This window comes from Aplidium turbinatum, chromosome 13, assembly GCF_918807975.1.
Source record: "Aplidium turbinatum chromosome 13, kaAplTurb1.1, whole genome shotgun sequence".
NCBI classification, from domain to species: domain Eukaryota; kingdom Metazoa; phylum Chordata; class Ascidiacea; order Aplousobranchia; family Polyclinidae; genus Aplidium; species Aplidium turbinatum.
In genome coordinates, this window is record NC_137484.1 from 15,293,386 (window position 1) to 15,307,464 (window position 14,079).

General features: G+C 41.9%; 1 protein-coding gene across 1 annotated transcript; it reads left to right on the forward strand.

Annotated features, from left to right (window-relative positions):
- Window positions 1–3,218: 3,218 nt before the first annotated feature.
- Window positions 3,219–13,870, forward strand: LOC145781898 (anion exchange protein 3-like). The gene is made up of 13 exons (XM_082593583.1): window positions 3,219–3,412; window positions 3,645–3,854; window positions 4,261–4,409; window positions 4,967–5,161; window positions 5,666–5,801; window positions 6,113–6,212; window positions 6,708–6,822; window positions 7,200–7,369; window positions 7,725–7,877; window positions 8,192–8,292; window positions 8,698–8,867; window positions 9,438–9,611; window positions 11,899–13,870. Exons 1-13 carry the CDS (start codon window positions 3,229–3,231, stop codon window positions 11,974–11,976), a joined length of 1,935 nt encoding a protein of 644 aa, XP_082449709.1. The 5' UTR covers window positions 3,219–3,228; the 3' UTR covers window positions 11,977–13,870.
- Window positions 13,871–14,079: the final 209 nt, after the last annotated feature.

The window sequence follows — 14,079 nt, forward strand, 5'->3', positions numbered from 1 at the left end:
AACAAGATTTATTGAATTAGCCTACTATTGGTGCCAATAGTCATTTTACAGTAGGCCTAAATAGAGATTATTTACGATAAACAGAAGCCCTTCTACTGTCAGACGTATTAAAAGCCTTCGTATTCCCTTCTTTAGATATCCCTGCACAAACTGTATCTAAATACAATAACAAGTGTATTAAGATTTAAAAATTGTTTGGGTTGGGTACTACAGAGTAGGCTAATCATTAATCAACTTGAAACAATTTGAAAAAATCCTGGTCCCTTAAATGCTATTTTTGGATCTATGGAAAAATAATGACATTTTAGTAGGTTACTGGAAGTAACATGTAGCCTATCTAAATACAGTTGCCACAAGATTGAAAATTTTGGTTTCTGTTATTGATGATGGCGTATGAGCGATCTTTCCAGGCTAGATTGGAGGGCAGGAAATCTTCAGCCACTCAGCAGTCTCGTCGTCCAGGACCCTCAGACCATGCGCACCGTGTGGAGGCCGGTGGGTTAGGCAGTGGTGGATGACATGGTCTGCCGTCTGTTCCGTGGCACCACACTCGCATTCTGATGAAGGAGCCAGGCCCCACTTGTGCACAGTGGCTCCGAGAGGGGGGGAAGTCGGGCCAGCTTCCCCCCTAGCAAAACATTGTAAAGGAAAAACGAGTAGTTTTTTGTTTTTGCACTTTTGAGAGGGGCCCATTTTTAGTACTAAAGTAAAAATGTACCAACTAAATAATCAACAAATTCTTAAATGAAGTGCGTAGTTCCAAGTATTTCTCAATCATTGTAAATGTCACTCTCGATGCTTCTCATCAAGAACAAATCATTTTCGTGTAAAGGTAGGCAATGTTGAACAGCTTCAAGACGTAAAATCTGAAGCTGAAATGATTTCTGTATCACTGAACGGTTGCAATTGTATTGAAACTTGAAAACTGGTGCTGTTTTAGCTAAGCGGGAACTATTTTTGCTTGACAACTGAACCTTAACTTCAAAATCTGCGTTGGCCAGGCATAGGAAGTTGTATTCAACATAAGTTATCTGGGAAAGTTAAAGGTATCAGTCCAAGCACGATTAAAGAAAGTAGGCCTAAATCCTGTATATTTTTTGTTTATGGATCATCATCATCATCAGTCATCATCTCCGCCTGCAGCAGATTGCGCATCAACATGAGTTATTTGCTTCCAAGAGTGGCGATTTTGAGCCAGTGTCGCCAAGTTGAGTCCGGTCCATGATTGGATGTTGTCTTGCCATCGTTTTGGTTGTCTGCCACGTTTTCTTTTTTCTTCTACTTTTCCTTCTGTGCAAACTTTGCTGATTCTGAATTATGATCTTTTTGTGGCCGAACAGTTTTAAAACTTTTGATTTTATTATTGCTGTAATTGGATGTAATTTTGTCATAGTTAAAAGATCTTCTGTTTTCGTGTGGTCAAGTAGCCTTTTGGTGGTCATGCTTCTCATGATGTGATTTTGGAAGGTAGTGAGTTTTTTCTTTGTTTATGGATGTTGTTGCTTAAATCTAGTTGGAATTCATAATGTTGCCTACAGACAGTGTTGTTCAAAGGTCCTATCATTTTTGGAGTAATTGATTATCTGTAAGCTTGTGGCATCTTTAAAGTTATAGCCCAGTCAGAGGAAAAATTCTGAAAAATCTAAAGAAAGCTGTCCTATCATCTTGCAAAGAAAATTGACTTCGAGAGAGTAGTCAAGGCGTGGTGCAGTCAAACCCAATGCTTTACATTACCCTTTTGCAATTGAAGCTCTAAAGACGTTTCTTAAATGCATCAAGTTGGAACCAACAAGAGCTTGATCGGAAGCTGAGTCAATGCTAAAGTAGCCTACAACTAGCAGTTTTAAATTTGTGACTGCTTTGCATTATGTGGATTATGGTCCTAAACAAGATTCACTGATGAATTTAATGAAATTAAAGGAAGATGTAATCTAAGTAAGAGAAAGCTGAGAAGAGTAGGCTACTAGGCTACTCGCAAGCTAAAGTTGCAGTGGCAATTATAAATTTAAAAGAAAATGATTTTCTTTTCCTGAGGACAGAACGCTTTTATAACTCCACTTAACTAGCTGAATCATTCGAAGGAAATGTATTCTACCGTACATTGCAAAGAGGATTCGATAGTTGTTGGAATTGACAAATGTATCAACAAACTCAAACAATATCGTCGATGAGTTTGAAGTTCCATTAAAATTTCATCGTATGTCTGTTGTGCAGTTGCGGGCATGTGGGACAAATTTAAACCATTTGTAGGCTACAACAATGACATTTTTCAAGACATTTTGGATGAGTTGGTACTTTTGACAGAAAGCCACACAGCAAACTTCAGCTGCAAACCAGAACGAACCACCCCATACTTCGAAAGGTTTTTCCCAAACAGTTTTGTTATGATTTTTTCTGTGTTCCGGTAGCTACCTCCAACGGTTGCGCTTTGAGAACGTGGTTTTAGCAATTACTGAAATTTGTAAAGAATTGTTTGCGCTCCAGTAGGCCTATGACTCAAAACCGATTGAAAAGCCCTAACTATACATGTTGTGCATCAATTCAGACGTCCCAAATTTTATCATTTGATGCTGTGATCCGTAACTTTGCATTGCAAAAAGTCCAGAAAGGGTTGAATTAAATCAGGGATGTCCAACCGGCCCGCGGCCAACTCCGGCCCACAAAACATTTTTGTATGGCCCGCGCCTGTTGTTGTACAATGTGTTATTTTTGGCCAGCAGACACACAAAATCTTATAAATTCAACTTGCATTTTTCAGAAAAATTATTGTGGCTGTTGGCCCGCGAATACTTATTATCAAATCTGGCTCGCGTGGGAAAAAGTTTGGACACTCCTGAATTAAATGCTTGGTTGAACTATTTTCGTTGCCTGTAGGCCTATTGTGTGTTTACAAAGCTTTCTAGACAAAATAGTTTGCCTCAATGACATTTTTGCTGCAAGTGTAATCCAGTGATTATTGATGATTTTTACATTGAACGAAGTTCTTTTCATGCTGAGGAAAGTAGGCTAATTTCAGCTTAACACGAACATGCGACGCAAGATACAAATTAGTTGTATATTTGCTAAAAAATATTATGGGACCCATTTTTCGTATTGTTCCAACCATCGCAAACCCCCCACATGCTTGACCTCAGTTTTCATCATCCCTCAAATATCATCGTCCTCGAACACCATTTCAAATAATAGTAATAATGATGATAATTATCTTTCCTCCAGGAGTTCCGAGTCATGGCATACGCTGCGGAAGATCGAAGTGATCTCCTTCGAGCTATCAATGAGTTCCTTGATGACTCCATTGTGCTTCCTCCTGGACAACTTGAGAATCCGGATCTCGTCAAGAACATCTCCAAGTACCAGGATGTCCTGGCGAAGAGAGACAAAAAGAAGCAGAGGAAAGCTATTGAGGAGAAAGGTGAATCTATGACGTCACTGTGTGTTTGTTGCTATCCACGTGAAACATTTTGCAACGATTTCAATCGCTAGATACAAAGAATCAAATTGTCAGAAGTACATTGTTTTTGTTTGTACCAACAATATGTTGAACTTTCAATTATCTTCGCAGATTTTGTTTGAAATTCGCGGAAGGTCAACAACAAAATTGTTTGACTAACTTGCTCAAACGTCATTTCCATTTCCCTCTTTAGGTGAACTCCCTTCTCTTCCTCCCGCCGAAGAGAAGGACCCTTTGCAGAGGACGAAGCGATGCTTTGGGGGCCTCATAGCCGATGTGAGGCGGAGGTATCCTTTGTACCTGAGCGACATTAAAGACGCTATCAACCTACAGTGCCTAGCCTCCATCATCTTCATCTACTTTGCCGCTCTCTCCCCCGCCATCACATTCGGGGGGTTACTGGGTAGGTGCTCTCTCCCCTTCCATCACATTCGGGGGGTTACTGGGTAGGTGCTCTCTCCCCCGCCATCACATTCGGGGGGTTACTGGGTAGGTGCTGAAGAGAACACATTGAAACATCGTGAATAAGTTAAATCTTAAAATATTTGAACCCAATTAACAACTCGCTGCTGGAGTCAACTTACTTCAAGCATGGGTTTAGACGATCATCCTTGATGTCATCAACCAGGACTTGGTGGTCCAGGGTTCGACTCCCGGCCCAGCGCATCAAAAATTAGCCTTTTTTTAATGCCAATTACGTCACGTATTATTTTTTTGTAAAAAGAGTAAAACAAAGCAAATGAAGCATGAAATAAAAAGAATACGAAATAAATTGCTGAAATGATTCTGATGAAAGATTTCTGATGTAGGTGAGAAGACGGACGGCTTCATTGGAGTGTCGGAGATGTTGCTCGGATGTTGCCTATGCGGATGTATGTTCGGATTGTTCTCCGGGCAGCCCATGCTCATAGTCGGTTCCACAGGGCCTCTGCTCGTGTTTGAGGAAGCTGTGTACAATGTAAGATACGATTCCTAATCAAACTTGACTGGGTTGTGTAGCTACAATGATCGTGGGAGATGCTGATTGCGATAATGTCTAAGCTTTCTGCTCTCCACAAAGGATTGTATAAGGCGTGGAGATAGATGTCATCGGACGATTGGTAGGAACATGTTGTTCAAAAGCCATTCCACCAACGACATCACGCTTATCAATTATTTTGTCGTATCCAGGCTTGCACATAGTTGATGGGTTGATAAGAGAATTATTTTTTATTAACTTCTACGGTTCTTGCCAAATTTTGGTCTAGACTTGCCAGGAAAGCAATTTACAGAAAGTCGGGCAACACTTTTGCATCACACCCTACTCTGAGAATCAAGGTGGTACGGTTGCGTTTCCTGGTACGTTCTTGATTTCCCCCGCTACCTGACGTGCTTTGACCAGAACCCCACCCTAGTGCAGGTGGATAACGGATAGCCTCATGACAACCATCACGTGCCTATTTAAAAGCGATAAATTTCGTTAAAAAGTAACTTCGCTTTCACGCTTTCAACTTGTGACCTTTTGTTAAATCACAGTTCGCCTTGGGCGGGGGCTTACCTTACCTCGCTACCCGGTTCTGGATCGGCTTCTGGATCTGCATCATATGCGTGCTGGTGGTCGCGTTTGAGGGGTCGTTCCTGGTCCGTTACGTGACGCGGTTCACGCAGGAGATCTTTACCGCTCTCATCGCCCTCATCTTCATCTACGAGACCTTCAACAAGCTGGCTCGAGTACGGAATGCTTGCCATTGTTACTTAGATAATTGCTGATGCCTTCCCGCACCCCCCCCCCTTCGCCTGGTGTCGCGTCACCACGTGAATGTGGGATGGTCTGAAGCGGTCCGGGATGCATTGGTTCACCTTCCCCCATTAATTTGGGTATTGTTGCAGTTCACTTCAACATCTTCTAAACTTTTAATGTTCAAGTTAGCACTGTGTTCAACTCGATCAGTTTATTACAAACATGATAATAGGTAGCCTTGGTTGTACAATGCATTACACCTCATCGTGTTTACAAAGTTACAAGTATACAGTAATTAAGTAAATAATGAAAACTATTAATATATGTTTCACCTAAAAGGAAGATCATCAGAAGGTTCTTATTCAAATAGAATCATAAATAATAATTAAGTATATATTGCAAACTATGGATGGGCATATAATGCAATAAATATAAGCAAGAGCATTTGAAGCCGTTACTAAAGTACTGTACATAACGAACATGTTGATGTGCAGACCTACGCGGCCCATCCCCTCCTGGCCACCTACCCCGTCCCCTTGAACGAAACCGAGTACTCATTGTTGTACAATTGTTCCTTCATGGACAACCAGACAATCTTCATTAATGGGTCGGCAGGGAACAGGAGCACAAGTAAGAAGTTGATTCTGTTTGAAATTTGTGATTGTACCGCCTCCAACCACGTGGTGTCTCACTACAGACACAGAGCCACACTGGGAATCGATCCGACGTCCTTCGATTCGTTACTCAACTCGATCATATTTGTTGCTCGTTGCATCAGTGAAGCCAAGTACAAGGTCACGCATGAGTGATTGTGAGATCTTATTAATGAGTGAAATAAAACATGTGGCCAAAATTATATGAGTGATAACCGCTTGTCGAACCAGACGTAGACTACCCCATGTTGATGCTGACATTAATATTGATGACATTGTTGTTGCTAGGCGACCCTGAGGTGATAATGAACCAACCCAACACTGCCCTGTTGTCCACCTTGCTCATGTTCGGTACTTTCATCATCGCCTACTTCCTGCGACAGTTCAAGTGAGTGCCACTACAGTATGGAGCTTGTAGTCTGGTTGGCCGCACCTGGTCTGTCTCTTCAAGCTTATGAGTTGATGTTTGTGGCTGACTCATGCGATCACTACGAGAGCGACTGATTTCATTGTTTCTCAACATCAACGAATTAAAGTGACGTCAACTGCTGTTTACCGTGTTTACTACTTTATCATTTCCTTCTGGTTGGTAGCCCTCTAGACCTGGCATCCCCCTAGACCTGGGTTTCTCAGACCACCGTCTACAACTTTGTGTATCTTTGCAAAGATTTAAATACAAACGTACCTCCACCAGGTATTTGTGGATCAACTCAAAACTTGGACATTGATCGTACAACGCATCTCTCCTGCATAGGCATTAAGTATTCTTACTTGCTTTGAAATATCCCTTTGATAGAAATGCGCCATGGGGCTAACTTACTCTGGTTAAAAATCCTTACCCGACTGAAGCTGATAATCATCCTCAACCTCATTTGTTTTACAGGAACAGCAAGTTTCTGCGCAGTTCCGTTCGGCGCACCATCGGAGACTTCGGCGTCCCAATAGCGATCGTGATAATGCTCATTGTTGATGTAGTCATCACTGACACCTACACACAGGTGGGGCTTCGTGCTACGCGTTTGGTGCTTTGTGCACCGGACGGCGCAGAAGACAATCGCATTTAAAGCCTCGCCCGTATCTTTCAATACAACATTCTTTGCCAAGTTCAAGTTTACACTTTTTACAATGTCTCACAAAATTTTGTGCAGCCTTTCTGCTATATTCCGGTGCTGCCAATCCTAAGTTTTAACATACAAACCAGCGCGCTTGTAAGAACGTGATTTCTTATTCTTTTAACTTCAGGATTATTACAAAGTTGAAACTTATATCTGGAAGCCTTGTTGGATCACACGATCTATTGCGCATGCGCTAACATTGTTTTCCCAAGGCCAGTAGACGTCTATGATGTAATAGTGGATTGCTTTATGTATTTTAGAAGCTGGACGTTCCAAAAGGGATCTCCCCAACTGACCCAAGCAAGCGGGGTTGGTTGATCAGTCCCCTGGGCACCCCAGACAACCCTATACCCGTGTGGATGATATTTGCCTCCGCAATCCCAGCCTTCCTAGTCTTTATCTTGATCTTCATGGAATCCCACATCACTGAGTGAGATATCTACTAAGTTAATCTAGGAAGAGTTGTAGGCGACAGCATGCGACCCTGGTTCGACACCAGGTCAAGCGTGCTACACACTTGCAACCATCTGCATCAGTGTAGCTGATATAAGGAACTTTGCTCACCATTGCCGTAGTGTAAACGATCCTCCATCAGATGGAGCCGCAACGTCCATCTTCCTCCCTTGAACGACAGAGAGCAACAACAACGGATATTGACAAAGAAGATCACGAGATGGGGGGCCGCAATGATCGTTATTGTGTGTTGTACGTCATCGAATAATGACGTTTGTGGTTTGCCCACGGCGCCGCTTGTGAAGTAACAGTATGTCGTTGTGACGTGACAGAGTGATCGTGAGCGCCAAGGAGCGGAGGCTTAAGAAAGGAACAGGCTTCCATCTCAATCTCTTGGTGCTTGGTATCCTCAACCTTGTGGTGTCGATCTTCGGGATGCCGTGGGTGTGCTGTGCCGCCGTCCGCTCCATCACGCACACCAACAGGTGAGGTCACTATGCGCCATTATGACGTTGGTATTTCCTTTACAACTCATGCGGACTAGTCTCGTTACTGCGAGAGTTTGTGAGACGTAGTTGTGTAATGGCTCAGTGTGATAACGAGGATGACCTTTGTAGGTGTTTCTGTGGTGCACCACACCAGCAATTTGCCAGGGCAAGTCGAAGATATAAAACATGCTTTTTCACTCACGTTGCAAGTAGTTTACATTTCTCTGTCAGCAACGTCACCACAGGATTTTTTTCTTTCAAGTTTACCATTTATTATCGATTGGTTCTTCAATTAGTTTTCTTGTAATTAGCTTGACTGTGATGAGTAAAACCCAGGCCCCTGGTGAAAAGCCGCGCATTGAAGGCCTCTTGGAGCAACGCGTCACTGTCTTCGTGGTCAACGCTTGTCTGGGTGAGTACCGGTGAAGCTAACCATGATGATAAAGTTTATATATTGTAGAGCTGTATCCATCGCAGATATGTGTTCTACGAAGCAGACAGTGTCATGCAGGAAAGTTATATCGCTGTTTAATTGTAGTTTCAGCTTCAACACTTTTTCTCACCTGTCGGATTTTCTGTGTTTTATTGTGTGATGATGATTTCATGTATGGACGTAGTCATCGATGACATAGTCACTAATGACGTCACCTTGTAAAAACATAACGATTTCTTGCTACACAAACTTGTTTGTCACATTATATTGTTAAAATTAATTGCTTTGAGAATCAAAACAACATCAAAAAACGTCGCTTCCATGTTGGGTTTCTTGTTGGACGAGCAATGCCTGAACCTTCAACTGCATCTCGTCTTCACACAGGTCTGTCCATCCTCATGCAACCCCTGCTCAAAGAGATTCCTCTCGCCGTTCTCTTCGGCATCTTCCTCTACATGGGCGTCACGTCGCTCACCGGAGTGCAGTTCATGGACAGGCTGGAGATGCTTTTCATGCCCGCCAAACATTACCCGGACTTCAGCTACGTCAAAGCTGTGAGTACGCACTTTTTTAGATCAGCAGGCATTTGTGAAGTCGGACCAAATATTCCAAGGTCCGATCCTTGCCTTCTTTATGTGAAGCATTTCCAACCGGGGTACAACCTCAACTAGTCTGAAGTGAAAAACAAACAAATGAAACGAAATTAACAAAACTTTCTGACATTGTTCAAATTTGTGGAAATTTTGCGAAAATTCTCCACAATGGAAAATTTTGAAGATGTGCTTCCATTCCCAAGTGACACATTCATACGAATATTTTGTTTGAGAACAATTGTTAGCTCATGATCTATTTGACTCAAGTAATTTAGGGCCAGTTACTCACTTTCAAGTTACTAGCCCTGGTTGCTGCCGGAGGTTTTTTATTAAAACTGTTTTGCAAATTCTGCTAGAGAGATTGGCAGATTGGAAACTTTCAGCTTGTTGAAATGTTGTTGTCGAGTTGCTGAAGGAAGTACAGTCCTGAAATACGTTATTATGTTTAAGCGCACACCCTGAGAGACGAACCGGCGCCGCTTGATCTTTCTTGTTGCTGTTAGTTCAATTTCCATCTTTGACGTTTCTCAGGTTCGAGCGATGAAAATTCACATCTTCACACTGATTGAGACAGTGTGTTTGGTCGTCTTATGGATTGTAAAGTCAACTCCCGCCTCCATCGCCTTCCCGTTCGCTCTGGTGCTCACAATTCCGCTGCGTTTCTTCATTCTTCCCAAGATCTTCACACAAAAGGAAATATCCGAGGTAAAATGTCTAGATAATTTCCATTCGAACCGCGACCGTCCGCTTTTCCGTGTTTTAAATCTTTTATCGTCCACGTCAGGTTTGTCGCCTTCAACAAACTGACGTTCTGTCAGATTGCGTAAATATTTTGCGTTAAGTCAACGTTGTACGTGATGCATAAGTCAATGTTCAATATAAGAAGAATTTGTTACGTTTTGTTTCATTAAATGTTAGGGTGGGTCGAAATTTGAACTTTTTTTCCGATTTCATTGCTGCAAACTTTTTTTCTTGCAAATAGTCATAAAACGACATCCCTGAAAGTTTGAGCTTGATCGGACATCGTCTTCGTTTTCAATAATCGCGATTTATAAAGGCACCTGAAACGATTTTTTTCTAGGCTTGAAAATCATCATCATCATCATAATCCATCGTCGGTTTGTTCCCCACTAGTGGGGGTGGCCGATTGTTTCCGCGCAGCCATTGTTTTAATCCCTTTTCTCCATTTCACCCTGTCCCTTGCATCTTCCTCCTTCAGTCCGACTTTTTTAAATTCATCCTTCACTTGTAGTTTCCACGTTCTTCTTGGACGACCGCGTTTCCTCTTCCCATCCACCTTTAGATCTAGTGCCTTTCTAAGAAAACTTCCTTCCTCCCTCCTTATCACATGTCCATACCATCTTACTCCATTTGCCCTTGCCAGTTGGTCTATGGTCTCTCTCATCTCTAGCATATCCAACAATTCTTCAGTCCTTTTATGCATTGTTTTTAATAGGGAGTTGTTTTCACGAGATTTAAAAACGTCATAACTTACTTAATTCTTATTGTAAAAAGATGATTTATGTGTCAACAGATTCAACATAGTTTGGAGAATCCAATTCATTGTGTACTGACTCCGAAAAATGATAACGTCAGCAGTGACGTCATTAAACAGTAACTTGCAAATAGCGATAAAACTCATAATCCTACATGCTTCATCTCTAAGTTATATGATAATGAATTGATGTACTTTCTAAACATAAACATCATGCTTGTATTTGATAGCGTAATTGATTGGATTCTCCTAATTATATTGAATCTGTTGACGCATAAATCATCTTTTTACAATAAGAATTAAGTAAGCTATGACGTTTTCAAATCTCGTGAAAACAACTCCTCGAAAAAGATCGCTTCAGATGCCTTTATAAATCGCGATTTTTGCAAATGAAGACGATGTCTGATCAAGCTCAAACTTTCAGGGATGTCGTTTTTATTTGCAAGAAAGAAAGTTTGCACCAATGAAATCGGAGAAAAAGTCCAAATTTCGACCCACCCTATTAAATATGCAACACTTTGAATATTTAGCTGTTTGATAAACATACGGCTTGGTTGTTTAAGAAACCCAATTGGAAACACTGGAGCGTCCGCAAGTGTCTTGAGGTAATTGTGACGTAGAATGTCACGTGACAATGCTAAGGTGAAGAAATCAGTTGATTTCTTGTAATGTTGGTCTGACATTAACGCTTCTCATCACTAACATCCGGTAGCCATGGTGGGTGTTGCTGTCTGACGTAACTCGCTTTGAAATTGAAGATCCCGGTTCCCTTGTAGTTTTTTAGCTGTTGCCATCTTGAAGCTAACACGACCGTGATAGCTTTCAACTCGGTGGGGTTACGTTAAATTAACCACTCAAGATGATCATTCAACGTGAAACAACATCACTTTTCGTTGGATCGGCAGCTTTTAGAAGCTTCTTGCTCTCACGCATCAACCTAATTTTGATATTTATGTCGAATTCTCGCTGCTACTGATCTAACCTTGGTGCTCTTCCGCTTGATTATTTTGTGACGCAAGATATCGAGCAGCTTGCGTCATGTGGTAAGTGAGGCGGCCGTCCGACAGTGCTGTGCTTTGATGGTAATCCAGTTTGCTGCAACAAATAAAACTTACCGCGAGATGGTGCTGTTGAAAGGTGACCATGTCAGCGCTATCTTGAATTGAAATTGTTCACTTTTGATTTCACATCGGTTCAGTTTAATTTGAAGTGAAACCATTGAATCCCAATTTGCGGAACTGGCATCACTGTATGGCAACCGATTACATTTAGCTCTAAAAATTAGCTTGAGATGATCGAGCTTTGTTTGTCAAGTGTTGCCTCGGTAAACCCGCCAACTAACTTGCCACTGTTTTTGTTACATGTCGCACTTTTCGCTTCATTTCTAGCCGTATAGAGTTGAACTTTTAAGTGAAGGTCTGACGGTAGCCGGTTCGATTCTAACCGAACTTGCACTGAACGACTATAGACGATTATAACGAGTTCTTGTTCCTCCAGCTTGATGGAACAGAGAGCAATCCGAGTGTGACGTCCAACAATCTCGACGAGTACCATGACTCCCATATGCCTGATTGATCTTCAATCTCGTGCTTGAGACGCTGCCAAACCACAAACTAGGCTTGGGTCGCACATTATAAAGTCACGTAGGGATGCGCTACTGTCACTTGTAACTTCCTTAGGTGTAGGATGATTTTTCAAGCCTAGAGTTTCCCCGGTGATAACTTGCGGGATCTGCCTCCAGCTTGGCTGGATGTGCAACGTCCACCGCATTGAACCGGCCGCAAAAGCTCAGAGCAAAAATATATAAGCGCTATATCTTGTTCCTATTAGTCATAGATAAGCAATAAGCATGCTATGGTGACACTAACACCTTAGCCGAAGCAACGGTTCTAGCCAGATTCGTGAGAGGTCGCTGGAGCGTATATGTGTCCACAACTTGCTTGTCCACATTTTGTATTGAACTTTCATTAAACCCGTCATTCGGAATGATTCATGATCACGTGACATTGAAGCGACCTCCTCACCACAACAGAACCCTCTGCGTCTGGCGGTATGACCGTCCCCCATCAAGCAAACTTGCTAACCCTGTATTTTGTCCACAGCTTGATAGCGCGGGCGGTTAGACAGAGCGGGTAACTTCTGTTTGCTTGATTAACGATTTGTTCTCATTGAAAACCGGGTTTGTTTCTTTGCAGTGTTTCCTTCCTTAATTTGTGGTTTTGCAGTGTTTCCGTGTTTATTTCTTGGCTTAGCCTACTAAACGAATTATTTTTCTGTAATTGTTTCCATTCGGATCAACTTCCGTTCCCTGGGAGACCCAACAGTTGCTTGCCTTGCTGTGACGTATGAAGTTTAATTGGTTGTAACGATGACGTTTTAGAGACCCAGGAACAGCGGCTCATATTCTTGTCCGAAATGTTTCTGATGCCACCGCTACACTTCGCTACTTAGTGTCTGACTATAGATTATACGTGATTGCATGTTTTTTCCAATTGTTCTATTTGTTGAACTTTTAACCTTCCATCCGCAAGCTGCGTCGCGTTTGTGACGTCACGGTGTCATCATTTGCGCGGTGCTTATGACGTCATGATGTACACATAGGTGCAGCTTACGAAGTTCTCTTGTGTTTATATTTTATTCGCGTTTAATATTGCTTCAGGAACGTACACGCTGCTTTGCAAAGTGCTTTAAATACACAAACTGACTATTGCAACCTCGATATATTGCGGTTTGTTCTTTTGAAATGCGTCATTTTGCCATGTCTCTGATCGGCGGCCCACGCTCTGGGCATACCCAGCCAGCTAATCAGTCTGCAGACGTTGAATCAATGTAGAACGACCGTTTGGCTGGCTGGGTACGGACCAAAGATATTGCTTTGAATTTCTTCAATTTCCCGCAAGGTTCAGTGCAATCGCTGATGCGACCAATGCATTTATGAGTTCCACTATTTGCGTCATTACATCGTCCAATTGCGTCATTACAGCGTCATTATTGCGTCCAAGTAATGCTACGTCACTGGTGGCCCTTTGCAGCAAACCTCGACAGCCACCTTTTCGTCGATATAACATTGTTTTTTTCATCGCTTCAACGTAGCCCGACGTGAAAGTGATGTCCGCAGCATATCATTTGTATTTTCTTACTCCGTTGAGAATGTTTAGATAACAACAGTCCAGCAAGTGAAAATCTTTATACATTATTTCAACGTTGAGTCGATGTGAAAAGATTTTGCTGATTAGATTGCTACGTAAATGTGTGATCGCAGTTTCCCTGTAACTTTAATTGACAGGTTTTCAACTTTGGTCCATTCAACGTTGATATTTGATGTAGAGAAGAATTTACAATCTTGGAAAAAATTCAAATGTTGTTTCTCTGTATCCGATAAAGGTGTTACTCTGTTCCCGCTAGTTGATGCTCTTGTGTATATAATTAATTTCAAAGTTGTGCACCAATAACAACATTTTCATGATGACGTCTGTGTTGAGAATGTAATCAGCAATCAATGATGTATTGCAAATTACATGCAATCGAGACGAGAGGGAGCAAGGAAAGATCACTCAGTTACACTCCGTATGAAGTTACCGATCAAAGCATAATGTTGCCTAAAGTGATAATATGAAGTTACCGATCAAAGCATAATGTTGCCTAAAGTGATAATATGAAGTTACCGATCAAAGCATA

Excerpts from the sequence above, each read along its gene's own strand:
- LOC145781898 (XM_082593583.1), top strand. The coding sequence starts at position 3,229 with ATGGCATACGCTGCGGAAGATCGAAGTGATCTCCTTCGAGCTATCAAT. Across the intron at positions 5,802-6,112 it reads GGCAGGGAACAGGAGCACAA|GCGACCCTGAGGTGATAATG; the intron begins GTAAGAAGTTGA and ends TGTTGTTGCTAG. Across the intron at positions 7,878-8,191 it reads TCCATCACGCACACCAACAG|CTTGACTGTGATGAGTAAAA; the intron begins GTGAGGTCACTA and ends TCTTGTAATTAG.